The 20,814-nt window shown below is 38.9% G+C and overlaps 2 protein-coding genes across 2 annotated transcripts; both read right to left on the bottom strand.

The window, feature by feature from the left end:
• Positions 1-1,285: 1,285 nt before the first annotated feature.
• Positions 1,286-2,221, bottom strand: LOC122904162 (olfactory receptor 6B1). Its single transcript, XM_044244636.1, has one exon. The coding sequence runs from the start codon at positions 2,219-2,221 to the stop codon at positions 1,286-1,288; it is 936 nt and encodes a 311-aa protein (XP_044100571.1).
• Positions 2,222-19,237: 17,016 nt separating this feature from the next.
• LOC122904161 (olfactory receptor-like protein OLF3) lies at positions 19,238-20,179 on the bottom strand. The gene has a single exon (XM_044244635.1). It carries the CDS (start codon positions 20,177-20,179, stop codon positions 19,238-19,240), a length of 942 nt encoding a protein of 313 aa, XP_044100570.1.
• Positions 20,180-20,814: the final 635 nt, after the last annotated feature.

Genomic DNA, 20,814 nt, shown 5'->3' with positions numbered 1-20,814 from the left:
ACTTCTCCTCCCCACTCTGATGGTACATTATTTACTTCCTAAGCTTCTAGTCCACAAGTCTATAAAATGCAGCTATAAAATGCAGTCTATAAAATGAATCTTTCTTAATGCCTCTTATTAAAAAAATATTTTTTGAAAAAAATTTTTTGGAGGAGGTAAAAGATGTTGATAATGCTAAAAGCTATTCTATTTTCAACTGTTTTAAAGGAAGATTTAAATTCCTGCATATTGATATTGGCATATTATATTGAATGTAGCTTAAAGTACGGCTCTCTCTGCCATTGACAAAACTGTGAACCAAGAGTGGGTACATCTATACCTTCTGTGGGTGTGACATGTTTGATCAGCAAGTCTAGTGTTCATCGGTAGGGTGTCAGATAAACAAGTAGGAGAGCTGAGAGTCACTGTGGCATAGGATGGAAATCTGTCAAATCCTAAACTTGGACAACTTGCTTGTATTTGAGATGATGTGCTGAGAGATGGAGGCCAGGGGGAGTAAAAGTAGATTAAAGAGGAAGGAAAACATTGAGGTCAAAAGAAAAGATGCTTAATAAGGGCAAAGTTTCCTTCAGCAAAGAATCTATTTGCTGATATTTATTTATCTTTTATTTTATGCTTAGCCTCTAGCAGATACAAACAAACATACTGTAATATCTAGGAGGGAAATATGAAATTCAGTACAAAACAACAGTATAAGTTATATCAGAAGACAAATTACAATTGTTTTATGTATAGTTCATGTACAGAAACACTCTAGCTACCTGAAGCAGAAATGTTTATAATGCAGGGAAGCAGCTACTTATGAAAAGTCTTGGCAGGGGGGATTGGAGGAGCAAACTCTAGTCTCTGCCACCAAGATTGACAGCCAGCACAATAACCAGGATGGGATTGTTGAGGACACTGCTACTTCTGTCTCAGTCAGGAAGCCATCTCAGATCTGTTGACCCATAACACTTAATGCTTGCTAGATCCCCCCCAAAAAGCTAACTCAGATGCCACCAACCTGCTCACCCAGTCTACTCCATTAGGGATTTACTCACAGTGTCAGAAACCTTATCTTAGGTCTCAGCCAAAGAGAGTTCTCTCTACAAGGGGTATGCCCTTAGACCACAGACCACGTGTGGTGACGCAGGCCTCACAACACAGCCAAGAACCTGTAGTTGATGTGGATGTGGTGATGGCATACCAATATGAGTACTATGAGATCAGGCATTAAAGAAGAAAGGACCAAGGATGGAAGAGCAGGCACCAAATCAAACCATGTCTTCCTAATGATTTGTAAGTCCTAGTCCAATCGGATAGCTTGGCAATAGGCCAGTTTCTTCAGAGCCTCTTTGACCTCTCTGTTCCTTAGGCAATAAATGAAAGGGTTGAGAGCAGGGGTGACAATGGCATAGAAGATGGAAATCACTTTGTTCATGTTGAAGGCATGGATGGCTCGGGGCCTGGCATACATGAAAATTGTGGCTGAATAGAAGATGGTGACCACCACGAGGTGGGAGGCACAAGTAGAGAACGCTTTCTGCTTTCCGGTGGGCATGCGCAGAACGGAGGCCAGGATACATCCATAGGAGAGGACAGTGATAGAGAGGGGCAAGAGAAAGATGACCAGTGCCAGGATGAAGTCCACCAACTCAGCTACAGACATGTCTGTGCAGGAGAGGTTAAGGACTGGAGAGATGTCACAGAAGAAGTGATTGATGACATTGGGGCCACAGAAGCTGAGGCGAGAGATGAAGTAGATCTTAGCCAAAGAGATGCCAAAGCCAATGGCCCAGGATCCAAGAGCCAAGCGCAAGCAAAGCCCGTGGCTCATAACGGTGGGGTAGTGAAGTGGACGGCAGATGGCCACGTAACGGTCATAGGCCATGGCAGCCAGGAGCACACATTCTGTGCACATGAGGGCAATGAAGAAGTAAAGTTGTATCATGCAGTGAGTGAAGGAGATACTGTTGTTCACAGACCAAAAACTGCATAACAACTTAGGCACAGTCACAGAGATATACCAGGTCTCCAAGAAAGACAGGTTGGCCAGGAAGAAGTACATAGGCTTGTGCAGTGGCCGATTCTGCTGCACCAGCAGGATGATGACCACATTTTCAGTCACTGTCAGAATATAGGCCATGAGGAACATCAGGAACACTGCTAACCGCACGCCCCAATTCCCAGGGAACCCCACCAGAATGAACTTGGTGACCTGGGTCTGGTTCTCCACTTTCATACTGGAGATAGAGCACTTAGCTCTCCTGGGGAGAAAAATATCACTTGGTCAGAGTCCATGGTTCAATTTACTTATTTGACAGAGATCACAAGTAGGCATAGAAGCAGACAGGCAGAGAGAGAGAGAGAGAGAGAGAGGAGGAAGCAGGCTCCCCACCGAGCAGAGAGCCTGATGTGGGACCCAATCCCAGGACCCTGAGATCATGACCTGAGCCGAAGGCAGAGGCTTAACCCACTGGTTAAGCCACCAGTGAGCCACCCAGGCACCCAGTAATGTAATTTAACTCATACATAGCCTCTTTACATGTTACTATACCTATTTTAATGATACAGAAACTGAGTCTCAGAAAGACATTAAGCAACTTATCAACTTCCCACAGGTAACAGGGCAAGAATCACATTGAAGTCTATGACCAAAGCCCATGCTCTCATATCCTACACTGCCTTCACAGCCACCCCCAAGTTAAACAATACCCAGTCTCCATGTTCCATGTTACCACTGCCAATTCCAAAGGATATGCCTGGTGCTCCTGGCCCATGTCACGCAGTGTTTTGGAAGTTCTTCCTTCCAACTCACTAATCCCTCATATATACCATTACATCCTTTCCCTTCACTATCTAGGGAGATGGACTGTAGCTGTCATGAACTCATGATGACGATCATTTGAGATATGTGAGGGCTGAGATCAGGAGAGCTAGGCTTTCCATGTCAAAGAACTGGACCTCAGTCAAGTACCAGGTTTGTCCTGGTTTACTATATGATCTTGACATCTTATCTTCTCTGAAACAGTTTTGTCTTCTGTAAGGTGAATATTAATAGTAATTCTGCTTATGTTGCCATGGATCAAAACCCAAATGAAAAAATATGAATGAAAGCTTATATGAACTGTAAATGACAAAAAGTGTGAAAGGGGCTCTGACCCCCTATTATTAGGGCATTAGGAAGGGAACCTGGGCTAACAGGAGGAAGGAGAGGAGCTGCAGTGAGCCAAGCAGAGTGGAGACAACACAAACATGGGTTTTGCTCTCAAGGAGCTGTAAGTCCTCACAGGTGGGGCAGGGGTCTCTGGGAGGAGTCTTTAAAATAAGCAGGCAAAAAGAAATGCATAATAAAACTTGAGACCTTTTTTATGAAGATTACAAAACAGAAAGTGATATGAACGTGATTAGGGAAGTTCACTTAAACCTCCGCGGAAGTGACCCACTGAGAACAGTTCCATGACTCCAGTCCTTTGAGTTGCTGAGGAGGGACACCACTGGCTGAAATGGGGCCACCACCAAGCACTGTGGTCAGTGAGGGAAGGGATACAAGAGGTGGGATGGGTAGGCAGGGCCCTAGAGGTCTTAATAAAGGCTCTGAATGGCAATCTCAATACAAGGAGAAACACAAGAAGCACGAAAGCCCCATAGGGGCACAGTGTGGTTTATGATTTATAAGGGCAAAGATAAATCTGTCAATGCCCAAGTCTCTGGAAGCAAGAATGGTGGGGAGCCTGGCTGCAGGCTATTCAGAGAAGGTGCTGGTAGCCCTGAATACCGTGGTTTCAGAGACGTGGGCAGATTTCAGATGCATTTTAGAAGACTCTTTAATGGTAATCAATGGGTTGAATACAGAAGAAAAAGGAAAGAGAGGAATATAGAAGGAATCTCAGGTACATGGCTGGGTTACATGGAAGGGATGCCATTTACAAAAGAGGAAACTTGGGATGTTTACAGCCATTTTCCTCAGAGTTGACGAAATGGCAAAGAGCAAAAATGAGGTAGGGTTGTGTTTTGATTCACTTTAATGTGAAGCTTAAGCAATCAGTCCAGAATATTTATTATAAATTATAATTATATAATATTTTAATTTACTATTATAATGTAATTATAATAAATTACTGTAATTTATTATAAATTATAACAATAATTTATTGAGCACTTACTACCTGTTGAGAATTTTGCTCAGTTCTAAGTCCTTTTCATAAAATATCCCATTTAATCCACAAAACAATACTAATGAGGTATTGTTATTCTAATTCTCCAGAAGACACCAGTTTAGACAGAGTAAGGAAGATTTCCAAGTTAGTGATGAGATCTGCCTGACAGCCACGCTGAGGCCTGTCTGACAGGAGAGGCAATGTCCCCTAGGCCAACTCACATACGACAATACCCGATTTGAGGCTCATCACCACCTTGTTATACTTAAAGTGTTTATTTTAGGAAATAGTCTCTAATTCTACAGAAATTTCATTATAGAAACTGGCTATTAGACATGAATCCAAAATTAAAAATAATGAAGTGGTGGGGGGTGGGAGGTTGGGGGAACCAGGTGGTGGGTATTGGAGAGGGCACGGATTGCATGGAGCACTGGGTGTGGTGAAAAAATAATTAATACTGTTACGCTGAAAAAATAAAAAATTTAAAAATTAAAAAAAAAGAAAATTAAGAACTCTTAAATGTAATGATATAAAAAAAAGAAAATATATATATAAAAAAAACTCTGTCAACAACAAAAAGAAAAACCAAGCCAAAACTTATGAGTGCTTTTTAACACCCTGCAATTGTCCCATCTCATCTCTCCCAATAAATTTTAGAAGCTGTAAAATAAAATAAAATAAAGTAATAATAATAATGATAATATGACATAAATACATATTCAGTCCATAAACACAAGACCAGAAATAAACATATAGAAATGCTTAGTAGGTAAGAGAAGAGGCAGTCATTGGACTAAGACCTGAAATATAAATAAGGGAAAGGATCAGGCATTTTAAGGAGGTGAATCAGAGTGAACAAAGACATAGAAGTATGAAACAGCCTGTCATTTTCAGGGAAGCAGCTGATTAAAAGCTATTTGCTGTTGGGTGGGAAAATATGAGAAAATGAATGAGTAGAAAAGGGGTTTCAGAGAGAGAGAGAGAAACAGACAGAAATAGTCTCAAGGACCAATCGGTAACCTCCATGTGAAATACTAAGGCATATAAAAATTGTCCTGATGTATAAACAGTAAATAATTGCTGAATGTTTTCAGTAGCTGTTAACATCCTTATATTTCACCCTGGCTTTTGATGCAGGGAGATGGATTTGCACGGGAAAGAACTGGTAAACCAAAGATCAAGAGGCTACTTGGAAGACACATGCATAACAGACACTTGAAGACATACAAGAGAATAATAACACTACTTACAGCGTTTGTTATAGAAACAAAGTTAACATTTAGATACACCTGTTCACAAATTACACAAGTAATTTTGCTTTCCTAGAGGAGGCTTGAAAGTGCCAAACCAAACCCAAACCACCAAAAAGGAAGAAAAAAGATTGCCCTATTTCTCATTAACTAAAGGAAGAATATATAGGCACTCATTATTGCATACTAGTAAGTGGAGCTGGCCATATTTATTGTCAATGTATTATTTCGCCATGAGATTTGTGAGCTCCCATTCATAATAGTTCCTACTCCATGAGAGTGATCCCTTATAGCAGATTTTTACCAATGATTTAGAATCAAACATCAGAGCTTCTTTCTCCATTCCTGTACCTGCTGTGTATGCAATTTCCCTTAATTTTGTTTGGATTCTGCTTAACCATAGGTTTCAGTAATTAAAATTTGATCAACATATAACCTCTGTCCCTGCCAAGAGTCCAGGGATTTTGTAACCTCCTCCATAAATGAATTATTGTGGGGAGGCAGCAGCATAGGAGCCCCAGGAGCCCTGGTCAGGATCTGCAGGTTGGGGTCAGAGTCTGGGGTGCCTATTTCTGACCCAGCACCAAGAGATGTCCCTCAAAAGCAGCAGGGGGAGTGTGTGTGTTCTCTGCTCACTGCATGCATGGCTGTACTTACCGTGTGACAGATGCGAGTATCCCCCTGACCCACTGACGGAACTGGGGGTGAATACAAGAGAGGGGCACAACAGTAATATTAAATATTTGGGATTTAAACATTACTCTGCCATGGGAATCTGAAAGGGAGCTGCCTGCGTAGTTCGAAAGTGATGCTCCGAGAGGAGACCCTTACCTTGGCTCAGCAGCCTCTGCTGGGGTGGAATAGGAAAAGAAATTCTTCACCGATTCTAAAATAGGAAGAAGTACAAAAGAAAGATTCAGGTACTGAATAGATGTGAGGAACCCACTCTGCAAACCTACAGGTAAGTGGGCACAGATTACCCAAATGCCGTCAGACTGAGAGCCAGGACTAAATGAGAGGTGAACCCCAGGCTCTAGGATCACATTTGTGCCTGATGCATCACCACGGTGGCTTTCCTGGCACCCCAGGGCCACAGCACCCATTGCCTGCCCAGGGGAAGCTGCAGTGGTCTTAGTCTTGGGCTCACCAACCTATGAAGAGCTTTGAATTCTGAGGGCTTTAAATGATATCAAGACTTTCTCTACATCTCTGCCAAGACCCAGGAGAAAACTACCTTGATGATGCCAGTTCGGGTCTCTTGTGGGAACCATGAGAAATTCTTACTTGCCTATTGTGGCAGTCTTATTGGTTTTATGTAATAGTAGTTCCATAGGGGGAAATATCCACTTATGGTCACACGCTTTGAAAAGAATCAGATTTGAATTTGTTCTTTGCTGAAACATGAAGGAAAAAAGTTACTACTTTTAATCTCTTTGCAGATTTTCAATTATTATTCAGTCTTCAGGTTACTTGAAACCAGACAATTGATCAGTGCTTCAAGGGAGACATTAGTACCCAAAGTAGAATTACATTATTACACTTCAGAAAAAAAATTTTTTAAAGATTCTTTTTATTTTAGAGAGTGGTGGGGGGAGGGGCTAAGGGAGAGGGAGAGAATCCTAAGCAGACTCCCTGGGCTGAGCATGGAGCTCAACACAGGGCTTGATCTCACAACCCTGAGATCATGACCTGAGCCGAAATTGAGAGTCGATCACTTAACCAACTGAGCTACACAGGTGCTCTTCTCTTCAGGAAAATCTTAAATAAAAGTTTTTAAGCGTTCATGCCATAATTGTGTGCCAAATATGTTTATCATGATGTGATCATCCTTACTTCGTCACCTGCCTTTGGGAACTCCTTGACCAATATTTCACTTTCTGAAAGAAAACTCTGTTTACTGAACATCACTTCTCTGCAGTCTGCTGGACGCTAAAGTAGCTCTCACATAAAGAAAAGTTGTCAGTTTCCTGTGCCTTCAGGAAATGAGAAATGGAGATATTGACAGTTATAAGCAATTCAGTGCGCAACATGGGGTTATGGTAATTACTTTTTTTTAAAGGAAATGATAAATTTTGTTATTTTAGAATTCAGAACTCCACACTAAAAGACTCATAAGCACTCTTTAATATAGATTTCTTGTAGGACTGAAGCATAAGACAAAATTATTGGAGCAAATAAAACTAATAAAACTAATCCAGGCCTTTCAAATCACTGACCTCAATTTATCTTTAAGTTCTGGAAAAACTCTGACATCCCCTAAAATGTATAATTTGATATTATCCACAACTTTCCAATAGGATTTTAAATATATTGTGATAGAAACAGAAATGACAGAGTGCCCACCAAACAACGTTTGCACTAATTGTTCTGGTCACCTGTTGTGCTGTCTGTGTGCTAGGCAGGCTGAATGGGGGTGGGGAGGCATACTTTTCCCTCAAAGACAGGGAACGCACATCTATAATGAGCAGTTTCTATGAACCACTGTGACCACTGTGACCGTGATTCCTCATACAAGAGTTTTGGGATCTGAATTTCCTACAAATAATCCCCCAAATAGTTTGGAGATGTTCAGCTGACACAAATGGTATATTCTACAACATGCTGGCACTGTCTTATCCTAGAATTCAGCTATACGGGCTTTTTTTGGAGTTTTTTCTTTTTTTTTTTCATTTGTACCTGTTGGCAGGTCCAGGTTGTAGAATCCTGCAGACTCCAATCTAGGATATGCTGGTAAGCAATAAGGAAATCCAGAACACTGACTGTCGTGTTGTTCTTCAGGTCCCCAGATCTGGTTGGCTCTCCGCCTTCTTTTTGTTTGTTTTTATTGTCAGTCTTGTCTGTTGTATTTTATCCAGGTTTTGTATCAGTAAGAGGTTGTACATTTTTTTTTAATTATTGAGTAATATCCCAACATACGGATATTTCCACAGCGTGTTATCTATTCACCTCTTGATGGGCTGTTCTGTTTGGAAAACTCCTTTAACCCTTACTCAAGCCATGCACAACTCTGCGTCAACCTTCGCTCCCTTGAGTACAGAGACTGAAGATCACCCAGAGTTAAAATCTTGGGGTCTTTGCAGGCTTTTTCTAAGCATATGTTCAGTCCTGGGCCTGCATGTAGTCTTCTCAGACCTGAGGTTTTAAAAGCCCTTTCTTGGGGCGCCTGGGTGGCTCAGTGGGTTAAAGCCTCTGCCTTCAGCTCAGGTCATGATCCCAGGGTTCTGGGATTGAGCCCCACATCGGGCTCTCTGCTCAGCAGAGAGCCTGCTTCCTTTCCTCTCTCTGCCTGCCTCTCTGCCTACCTGTGATCTCTGTCTGTCAAATAAATAAATAAAATCTTAAAAAAAAAAAAAAAGCCCTTTCTCTGCCATGTATGTCCTTTCCCAACCTCTTCTTTCCCAATCTGTCAGCCTATTGGTCATCTCAATGGTTATCCCTATCCTCAAGCTGCTATAACCAATTCTTCTGCCTTTAAATACTTCTGGCAAATGCTACCTGGGAAGCACCCCAGCCCTGAAAATGCTGAGTCAGTGAAGCAAAGGTAAGCCTTTATGTCAATCCTTCCGCTAGCTGCCATATAGGGTGAACTGTTCAACCAAAATTCTCTGGAAATAAGGTCCATATTACTGGTTCTGTCTACTAACCCACACCAAGAGTGTGGGCTGTCACCTTCATAGCTGTAACCAGTCCATGGTCAGACAGGTGGGAGATGATAGGTGGACAATTTGAATGTCCCAGCCCCATGGCACCACAGTGCAACAACTTCGTAATCTTTCCCGTCATTGCCATTTTTATACTAGATCCCAGAGTCCTACAAAAGGCAATTCTGACAGTTTTTGACAACTTATTAGCTATTTTTATAGAGGGATAGAGTCCTGGGATTCCCTACTCCACCATTTTCAGTGATGTTTACTGAAACATCACTACCTTAAAGTAAAAATTTATACTTAAGTATATTGATATACATATACTTTATATATTGAATGCATTTTTCAACCTTGCCAAGCTCCCTTACAAATTTATTTATTGTAGATTCTTGGGGATTTTCTATGTAGATGATAATAATGCCTAAGAATAGAAATGACTCTATTTGTTTCTTTCTAATTTACATCCTTTTTTTTTTCTGGCCTTATCATTTTGACGAGTATCTCTAGTTGAAGGAAAATGATGAATATGGACAGCCAGGTCTTGTTTTCAGTCTCTGAGGGGGAAGTCATTCAGTCTTCCACCATTAAGTATGATGTTGGCTGTAAGTTATTTGAATAACTTTATTAGGGTTTTAAAAGCTCCTATCTATACCTAGTTTGTAAAGAACTTTACTATATTAATTTATAATTATACTATTTTTTTGCTTTTATTAAGATGATTAACTGGGTGTCTCCATTAGTCTATTAATATAATGAAAGACACTGGTTTACTTTTGATTGTTGAACCAAACTTTCATTCCTTGCTTAAACTCCCCAAGGTCATGATCTATTATATTTTTGTAAGTTACTGAATTTGATAATATTTTCTTAGAATGTTTGTGTGTTTGTTCATGAAGGTTATCATTCTGTAGGTTTCTTTTCTTTTAGTGTATTGGTTTGGTCTTGGTGTGAAGTTAATCCTGGCTTCAATGGTGGCATTTGCCAGAAGTATGTTTCCTTCTTTCCTATTTTCTAGAAGAGTTTGTATAGCACTAATACTATGTGTTCCTTATATGTTTCATAAAATTTGTTAGTTGGCTTGAAGTTTTCAGTGTGGAAAGGTTTTTAACTCTATGTTCAATTTCTTCCATAGATGGAAAGTTTGGAGGTTACCTATTTTTTTCTTATGAGGGCTTTGGTAGTTATTTTATTTTCCAGAAATTTATCTATTTCATGTGAGAAACAATCTTCTTCAAATGATTGATATAAATCTATTAAAAATATTGTCATAATATTTTTTCAATGTCTAATGGGTCTTTAGAAATATGCTCTCTTTAATTCTTAATATGGTTATTTGTGTTTTTCCTCTTTGTTTCTTGATCTGGCTTGAGGTTTTTCAATGTAATTAAACTTTTCAAAGAAACTATGTTTTTTAGTTTCATAGACTTTTTCAGTTGTTTTTTTCTGAGGATTTCTTAGTTTTTTTTTCTTCCCTCTGCATTCTATATGCTTAATTTGATCGTTTCCGTCTAGTTTCTTAAAGTGATAGCTTGAGTCTTAAAGTGATAGCTTTGAGACATTTCTAACAAGGATTTAATGTTTAAAATTTTCCTCTTTTTCAGCTGCCAGATTAAAGTTCTTACATATTGCATTTTCTTTTTATTCAGTTCAAAATATTTTTCTGTTTTTTTGTGTAATTTCTTTGACTTATGGGTTATTTAGAAGAAAGGAGTTTAACTTTCACATATTTGGGGATTTTCCTCTGATCTTTCTGTTACTTGTTCCTGATTTAATTCCATTATGTTTAAAGAAAATATTCTGCATTATTTCAATTATTTAAATGTGTTGACGTTTGTATTCTGGAGTATCCTAAACATGTCATTTAGGACAGGCTGGTTTGAGTCTGCATGTATTTATTGGTTTTTGCCTAACTGATCTATCAAATACTGAAAGAATGATGTTAACATTTCCAATAATAGTGGTGGATTTGTCTATTTTTTATGTATCTGTAGCTCTGTAATTAGATTATTAGAATATTTATGTGTTCTTGGTGAATTAATACTCTTACCATTAAATAATATCATACTTTTCCCCTGGTAATATTTGATTGTTGATTATATCACTTGGTATTAATATTGTCACTCTAGCTTTCTGATTTTAGTGTTGCAAGGTATATACTTTTCATCTTTTTACTTTGAATCCATTTATGTCTTTATACTAAAAATGGATTGATTTTAGAAGGCACATACTTGGGTCTTTCTACATTATCCTACATGATGTCCTTGTCTTTTAATAACTGTGTTTAGGCCATTTTAATTTAATATTATTATGAATAAACATACATTTCAATCTATTGATATTCTATTTGCTTTCTATTTTTGTCTCTTTTTTTTGGTTTCTCTTTTCTGCCTCTCTGCATTCTCATATTAATTATCTTAGTTATTTTACATTTATTGGCTTATTGGTTAAACCTCTTTCAAGTGAGCAATAAGTTTTGGAAGAAGTTTCCACAGACTAATTCCTGTTTCCACAAATGACTCTGGGTGAGTCAGCATAGTGGAGAGTAGGGGTATTCTTGAAAGCCACTCCTGAAACCTAACCAGTGTGACTAACATTAACTAAACTATACATTGGAGTGACTATGAATGACATTAAAATGTGTTCCACTGAATGCACACTAAATATACCTATACTGGTGTGATTAGTATACACCCTCCCCCCAAAATACATGTCCACCCAGAGCCAGATAACAGAAATGTTATCTTATTTGGAAATAGCATCTTTGCAGATGTAATTAATTAGTTAAAGATCTTGAGATGGCATCATCCTGAATTTAGAGTGAGTTTCAAACCAATCCTCTTTCTATAAGAAGAGAAGACACAAAGAGACACATGGAGAAGTTGCCCTTGGAATGACAGATGGAAGTAGAAAGGAGCTATGCTGACACAGCCAGGCAACACTTGGGGCCACCACAACCTGGAAGAGATAAGGAAGTTTTATTTCCTAGAATCTGCAGAGGGAGCATGGTCCTACTGAGATCGTGCTTTTGAACTTCTGTACTCGGGAACCGTAAGAGAATAAGTTTCTGTAGTTTTAAGCCACCTAGCTTGGGTCCTTTGTTACAGAAGCCTTAGGAAGTGACTACAGTACCCCCACCTCAATTTTCCCTTATCTGGATCCCCAAAATGCTCACAGCTGCTTGAGTTCCTGCCCCCTAGGTTAAGTGTGATTGATGGAAAATAAAAATGGAAAGTGACATCAGCTCAACCAATAGGCTTCGTTAAGCATATTTTTCAAAAAAAACCCCTTACACGGCCTTGCATATTGGAGAACCTCATGCAAATAAGGAACTCTGAAGCTTAAACTTCTTTAGCTTCATGGCAAATCCACTTCTGGGTGTAGGAGGGGAGAGTTAACTGCAAGGACAGGGTCCTTGAGATGACTGTGAGGTATAATGTGAGGGATGATTGTACAAGAGGGCTTGGAACCCATGCCGAGAAAGAGAGGTAATAAGACAAAGTGGGTGGAGGCAATTGGTAATGGATGAGGAAAATGTGTTAGAGTTATGTAATAGAGGTCATAGTGGGGATCAAAATTTATTGGAATTACATTAGGTGGTATGACCTGGAAAAAAGAAATAGAAGGGAGCGGTTCGAGTGGGGTGCTCAGATGAGGCGTTAGTGGGAGTGCAGTGACTGACCATGGAAAGGATTGAATACAGTCATAAAAGAGGGTGGCTGGACATGAGTAAGGAAACCAACATTAGCAGAAGACAGGCCAAGACACTGAAAGATCACATGTTCACATGCACGATTGAATTAGTGGTAAACCAGTGTAAAATGAGGAGACTGGGTAGTAAATGAAGAAAAAAAAAAAAAAGAGGAGGTGATAGTGCTACGGTCTGATAGCCCAGGCATCAGAGGAGCTCGAGTTATTTGGGCAAGAGTAAAAAACAATGGTCTGGAAGTGGCAGAGGATAGAGAGACACCAGTATTAGAGAAACAATGGGAGAAAACAGCTCTGTATTTGAAAGAGCAGAGGGGAATCAGAGTTCATAAGAAAAGTCAGGTTGGAATCAAGCAAGAGATGAACGCAGAAAAAAGACACTCAGAATATAGAGTATTTTGCTGATAACGGAGCACAAGTTTCAGAGGACACTTGGGGATGGATGTGGTATTGGAAATGTTCTGGTCAGATGTGTAGATCAAATTGGGACAAAAGTCCAGGTGGCGGACAGCCTGTGAAGCATGGGCTTCCTGCAGAGCCTCAGATAAACAGGGTGGTGATGTGTGAAGGAATCACTTGGGATCCTCTCTTAAGGAAAAGTGGTTAATTAGAGTTAACTAAGACTCCTTTCTAGACGCTGGGCTCTATCCCTGTCCTCACTCTCCATTGGGGCAGCGGCTTCACTCTGTGCTTACCACTCTGGTCTTGATTTCTTCACTCTCAACACAAGGAAATTAGAGCTTTCGAAACTTAATTTTATACTTAGAAGGTTCTGGCTTGTTGCCCGTTTCATAACTGTTTCACTTTCATGCCCCCAGTTTTCTTTTAAATCATCTTTTGTTGCCTGAAGTTGCTTTCACATTTTTCTGGGTAATTGTTATAGTTTTAACTCAGGAGGAATGGGTAATAATTTTGAGTTCTTGCATACATAAACATGTGTTTCTCTCATTATTTCAAAGTGAATGATGTCAAGAGAATGATAGAATGAGTCACAAACTGAGAGACAATTTTTGCAAATGACACATCTGATGAAGAACTATTATCCAAAATGTACAAAGAACTCTTAAAATTCAACAATCAGAAAACAAAGAAGTCAATTAAAAAATGGATATAAGACCCTTAACAAATACCTCGCCAAAGAAGATACCCAGATGGAAAATAAGCATATGAAAAGATACTTTGCAACACATATCATCAGGGCAATGTAAATTGAGACAGCAATGGGATACCACTGTACACCTATAAAGATGGCTAAAATCCAGAAGCCTGACAACACTAAATGCTGCTGAGGATATGGAGCAACAGAAATCCTCAATCACTGCTGGTGGGAATGCAAAATGGTGTAGTCACTTTGGAAGACAGTTTGGAGGTTTCTTACGAAAGTAAATATTCTTACCATACAATCCAGCAATCATCCTTCTTGGTATTTACCTGAAGGAGTCAAAAACTTATGTCTTGCACACAAATGTTTATAGTAACTTTATTCATAATTGCCCAAATCTGAAAGCAACCAAGATGTTTTTCAGTAGATGGATGGATAAACAAAATGTGGAACATGCAAACTATTATACAATTCCAAATTATTATTCAAAATATTCAGAATATTACTCAGTTCTAGAAAGAAATGAAACATCGAGCCATGAAAAAAACATGGAAAAAACATAAATTCATATTACTATGTGAAAGAAGCCTTATCTGAAAAGGCTACAAACTGTATGATTTCAACTCAACAATATTCTGGAAAAGACAAAACTATGGAGATGATAAAAAATTAACAGTTTTCAGGGACCCCAGTGTGGCTCAGTTGGTTAAGCGTCTACCTCCAGCTCAGGTCATGATCCCAGGGTCCTGGGATCAAGTCCTGCATCAGGCTCCTTGCTCAATGGAGTCTGCTTCTCCCTCTGCCTACTGCTCCCCCTGCTTATGTGCACTCACTCTCTCTCTTCTCTGATAAATAAATAAAAATTTTTTTAAAAATCAATGGTTGTCAGGGACTTGGGAGGAGAGAGGGATGAAAAGATGGAGTACAGAGGATTTCCAGATCAGTGAAGCTACTCTGTATGATCCTATTATACTGGATTTGTGTCATCATAAATTTGTCCCAACCCACATAATGTTTAACAGCAAGAGTGGACCCTAAGGTAAATGATGGATTTTGGATAATAATGTGTCAATATAAGTTCATCAGTTGTAACAAACGCACAATTCTGGTGGCGAATGTTGGTAATGAGGCAGGCTATGAATGGGAGGGGACAGGGAAAATATGGGAAATCTCCGTATCTTTTGCTCATAGTTATTGTGAACCTAAAACTGCTCTAAATAATAAAGCCTATTTATAGTGAATAATGACTTGATCTAGTATAGAATTTTTCTTTACTAACATTTACTCTCAGGATTCTGTAAATAGGTATTATTCCATTGTCTTCTGTCATCTAAAATTGCAAAGGCTGATTGCAGCTGTCATAGGCAGACTACTAATTTCACCCTCGGGGATTGCCACCTCTTATTGTCTACACACTATAGAGTTCTCTCATCTTGAGTATGAAGATGACTTGTGAATATGATGGGATTTCACTCTGTGATAATATTACACTACATGGAAAAGGGGATTTTGAAGATTAATTAAGATCCCTAATCAGTTGAATTTTATTTATTCAAAAGAGAAATTATCTTCAGTGAGCCTGCCATAATCAGGTGCACCCTTTAGAGGTATCCAGGCTTTCCTAGAAGTCAGAGATTCAAAATGGTAGAGATTCTCCTGCAGCTCTAGAAGCAGCAAACTGCCATGTTGTGAGGAAAGACACAAATAGCAAAGCCATGAAGGTGACCTTTAGGAGCTTATAAATGTTCCCCAACTAATGACTAACAAAATAATGCACATCTCAGTTGGTCAGCTGCAAGAAAATGAATTCTTCCAACAGTGCGTGAACTTGGAAATGGACCCTGAATCTCAGATGAGGTCGTAGCTCTGGCTGACATCTTGACCTGAGCTGAGTGAGATCCTCAGCAGACAGCGTGTTTAGGCTGTGCCTGAACTTCCAACCAGCAGAAACAGAGATTTGTGTGGCTTTCAGCTGCTAAATTTGTTATACAGCAATAGAAAAAATGTTTTCTAAGTGACCATTTTGTTTTGTTTATGTTCTAGATCTTTGTAAACTTTCATTATTTCACCAATGCCATCTATAGACTTTTTTTTTTAATATGGTGAGACTCTTTATATCAGTTCCTCCTTTATTTAAATTAAGTTTTCAGTAATTACAGTTAATAACAGGAAAACTTAGCAAGATGTGACTTAAAATGCTAGAAACAAAGTGAAGAACTTAAGGAGTTTGTGATTTTTTTAAAGAGTTTGTGATATTTTAAGTAAAAGGCCTAGGAAAAAAAAACAAACCAGGCCTCCCTTTAGAGAAGATCTGATGTCAATGCACAGATAAAAGGGGTAAGACAGAAGGCTAAGCTAATCTTTTCATCAAATGAAATGATCTTTATATAATAAAGGAAAGAAAAAACAGCACAAGAAAATGATTTCTCCCAAGATGCACAAAAGAACAAACTAGCTATTTTAAATTAATTGCATTCATCCGGATTCTGAGTTTTATCCCCGGATTCTAGAAGATGGGTGTACACTATTTCACTGCCCCCAATTGTAATCTGTGAGGAACCACAGAGAAGAGATCTATACCAGGAAGTTAAGGACAAACAAATGTAAAGTATTTTTACTTAAGATTTTCAAAATTATCAGGAGTTTGGATTTAAAAACACAGGCATATTGGCATGGCAAAATTCCAGGATTAACTATCGAGCAGTGTTTGTGAACATTCAGCAGCCTATTGTTAGTACTCACCAGAAACAAGTTGAAGTTCCGTTATAACCAATAATGCATACTAACTATGATTTTTATATCATAAAAATATTTTATGGTTGATAGGTTTATAGGTTGATAAAAAAATTTTTTTTATTTTAACCACACAGTGTATAGGTTAGTTTTGGTTATCAGAGCAGATTGACTGATAGTTCAGAATGTGGGGTTACTATTTGTTACAGCCTTAACTGTGTACCACCAAAATTCATCTGTTAGAGTCCTAACCCCCAATACCTCAGAATATGACTGTATTTGGAGATAAGGCCTTTAAAAATGTAATTAAGGTAAAATGAGGTCACATGTGCAGGCCCTAATGCAATATGACTGGTGTCCTTATAAGAAGAGGAGATTAGGACATAGATAAGTACACACAAAGGAAAGACCATCTGAGGACACAGCAAGAAGGCAGCCATCTAAAGCCAAGGAGAGAGGCCTCCAAGGATACAATGCTGTCAATGCCTTGATCTTGGACTTCCAGCCTCTAAAACTGTGGGAAAATAAATTTTTGTTGTTTAAGCCACTCAGTCTGTGATATTTTAATAAGAGAGCCCTGGCAAACTAATACAGCATCTATTGCTCACTAGATGTCTTCAAGGAAGGCTGGACAGACCAGTCTCTGAGCGTCAAAGAATATCAGAGGGACTTTTTTACTGCTATGGAATGTCCAGCACACAGATGCAAATACCCAGACTTAGTCTTTGATTTTCTCTTAGTAAACAATTTCACTATAGTTGACTTAGTCTGTACTAACATCACATTCAACCATTTCAGGTAATGGCTGACCACTTGCCAGTCTTTCCCTCCCTCCTTCCCTCTCCCCCTTTATTCCACCCTCAATAAATGTATGGAGATCTAGCATAAAAGAGAGAACTTGATTCATTAGTCCTATAGCTATGCTTTAAAGAACATACTCTTGAGAAGCTGAAGAAAATCTGTTACTAAAAGATGAGTCTAGAGGAATTTTACAGAGGTACAGGCATTGGTTTTGATGTGCAAAATCTGTTTTTACTTCACCTGATACCTATCTTTGCAGGGGTTCTAGAGAGCCAAAGATTAGTGCCATATAAAGACCTTCATGTTACACATTAACATCTCTGGGGATGCTCAAGATCTGGGCATAGGAAGACAAGAATAGACCCCACTTCCAGATAATAATCAGATGGAGCTCAGAGCATCAGGAATTGTTACTATGTGAATTTTGCCACTTATATGCAAACAGACAAGGATGGGAAAATAATAAAGGTATTTGGCAAAGTCTTATATCTTTCTAGATATAATGACCTCTCTAGATAAAATGATTAAAATGTTTGAATAATCTATTTTAAAGTAGATTTAAAAGCATTCACAAAATCTGCTCTATTGGTTTTCAATGTGAAAGTAGGTTCACAGTGGTATAAAATTGGCATGTACTACATGGTAATTTTTTAATGGACTTTTTTTGTTTATTATGTCTGAGAAAGAAAGAGAAAGCAAACTAACGGAATAAATTTGAGAATCAAGATTCAAAATATTCTTGGTGGGTTGGTGTGATGCATGAAAATCAATAATAAAAATTAGAAGAGCTAAATATACATGTTTTCATTTAAGTTTTAATAAAATAAGAAGGCAGAGAATATGGAGATTTTGTAAGCAGTTTATAGGAAAATCGTCTTAGAAAATTAGTTAAATAAAAAACCATAGTTATGAATAATTTTGGAAATAATGGTGATGCTTACACAACATTGAGAAAATAATGTCACTGAATTGTATCCTGGCTAAATTAGCAAATTTTATGTTTTATGTATATTTTGTTACAATAAAAAAAGACTATAGTGAAGCCACAGATATTTTGCACATTAAAAATAAATTCAATTCTTTTTTTTAAGATTTTATTTACTTATGTGACAGACGGAGATCACATGGAGGCAGAGAGAGAGGGGAAAGCAGGCTCCCTGCTGAGCAGAGAGCTCGATATGGGTCTCGATCCCAGGACCCTGAGATCATGACCTGAGCTGAAGGCAGAGGCTTTAACCCACTGAGCCACCCAGGCAAATTCAATTCTTGAAAAGCGAATGAGAACCAACATACTGGAGTGGACAAATAAAGCATCATATATTATTTATTTCAGAATATCATATCACACTCTAGACTAAGGCACAAATGTTGAAAGTTCTAAAACTGTCATCATTTGAGAAAGAGTTAAAGAAACTATTGTGATTATCCTGGAGGAAATAAGGTTGTTCTACAAATAAATGGAACATTGTCATGTGGAAAGAGGAACAGACATTCTCCATTCTGCTCCATCAGGTAAAAGCAGACCTAATTGGTGGAATTCATCTCTCTATTCATTCCACACCAGATCTGCTGGACAAAGATGCAGATCATTTCTTTATGCATTGATATGTTAATAAAATTTTTAAAATGGGCCAATGAAGTCTAAATACCACTGGATATCTGACAGAAGATGATCTAAGAAAGGCCCTCTCATGGATCACTGACATGTGATTTATCTTGCATTGGCCTGTATGAGGAAATTCATTAATCAGGTAGAGGGATGCTTTACCCAAATGCAAGGCCATACATGGGAGTCCTGTATACCTCCAGCCCATCTCCTTTTTGGTTTTGATTATAGGTAATAGGAAGTTCTTATAGTCTTTACTCTTTATCTCTGAAATTCTCTAGAAACTTTTGAAAAGCAGCCATAACTTCCTTATTCCTCAAGCTGTAGATCAAGGGGTTCAACATAGGTGCCACCAGAGCATAGAAGAGAGTGACAAATTTCTCCACTTCCATGGAGGAGGCTGACCGTGGAACCAGGTAGGTGAAGATGGTAGCTCCAAAGCACATGCAAACCACAATGAGGTGGGAGGCACAAGTACCAAAGGCTTTGCTACGTCCCTGAGCAGAATGAATTTGCAGAATGGCAGTAACTATACAACCATAGGAGAACAGAACAAGGGAACAGGGAAGCATGATCACCAGAAATCCTGAGATGGCCATCATGACCATGTTGAAGGAGATGTCCACACAGGCTAACCTTACCACTGCGAGGGTCTCACAGGCAAAGTGATTAATAACATTGTGACACAGGGGAAGCCGGAAGGTAATGATTGTTTCCATTAGCGAATTTGTGAAACCAGCCACCAAGCAGCTAGCAGCCAGCCCCATGCATAGCCCTTCATGCATGATGACCGTGTAGTGCAGTGGATGGCACACTGCCACATAGCGGTCATAGGCCATGGCTCCCAGCAGGAAGAACTCAGATCCACCCAATCCTAGGGAGAGGTAGAGCTGAAACACACAGCTATAGAACGGGATGGACTTCCGGGCTGAGAGCATGTGGGCTAGCATTTGTGGGGTAAAACTGTTTGCATAACAAAGGTCCACAAAAGATAAAACACCAAGGAAGAAGTACATGGGGTTATGAAGTCTGTTGTCCAGACTGATCAGAAGAAGAATGAGGGTATTTCCCACAAGAGTCACCAAGTACATGGTCAGGACCAGGACAAAGAGGAAGACTTGAGTCTTTGGGTCATTGGACAAACCCAGCAGAATAAACTCACTCACCCATGTCTGGGTTTTATTTTCCTGGTCCATGAGCTTCTGAGGACCAAACTCTAAAGATGTTGGAAAAACAAATCATGGAAACTTGGGATTAGAAGGCTGGTTTTTAGACCATATAGAGAGAGTCTACCCATCTGAACCAAAGTTCTTCTAGAACATCTCAGCCAAATCATCATCCAAACTCTGCTTGAACGCATCCATATATAAGGAACACAATAGAACCTAACTGTGTAGCTGGAAATCAAGGAGTAAAGAAGTTACATTCTTATAATTCCATTTACTAGATCATAATTTCTTCTCTGAAACATCAGCTCTTAAATGGAGGAAGGAAATTAATGAAGTATTTAGACTTAAAATCCTACTCAATTTAGTAGTTATTATAGAGAATTCATGTCTTTTTGGTGAGAAACATTTTGGTTCACATGAAAGATATATTTTTCTGAATCCTGAATGATGTCCAGTCCCATTTAATTTCATTTTGTTTATTGGATTTACCCTCTAAATATCTCAGACACAACCCTATTTACCCCTCAGTGGAATGCATCCATGAAACCCTAGATGTTTTTTTTTTTTTAAAGATTTTATTTATTTATTTGACAGAGATCACAAGTAGGCAGAGAGGCAGGCAGAGAGAGAGAGGAGGAAGCAGGCTCCCTGCTGAGCAGAGA

This window comes from Neovison vison, chromosome 4 (assembly GCF_020171115.1).
Source record: "Neovison vison isolate M4711 chromosome 4, ASM_NN_V1, whole genome shotgun sequence".
Taxonomy (NCBI): Eukaryota; Metazoa; Chordata; class Mammalia; order Carnivora; family Mustelidae; genus Neogale; species Neogale vison.
This window is presented reverse-complemented; position numbering and strand designations above follow the sequence as displayed.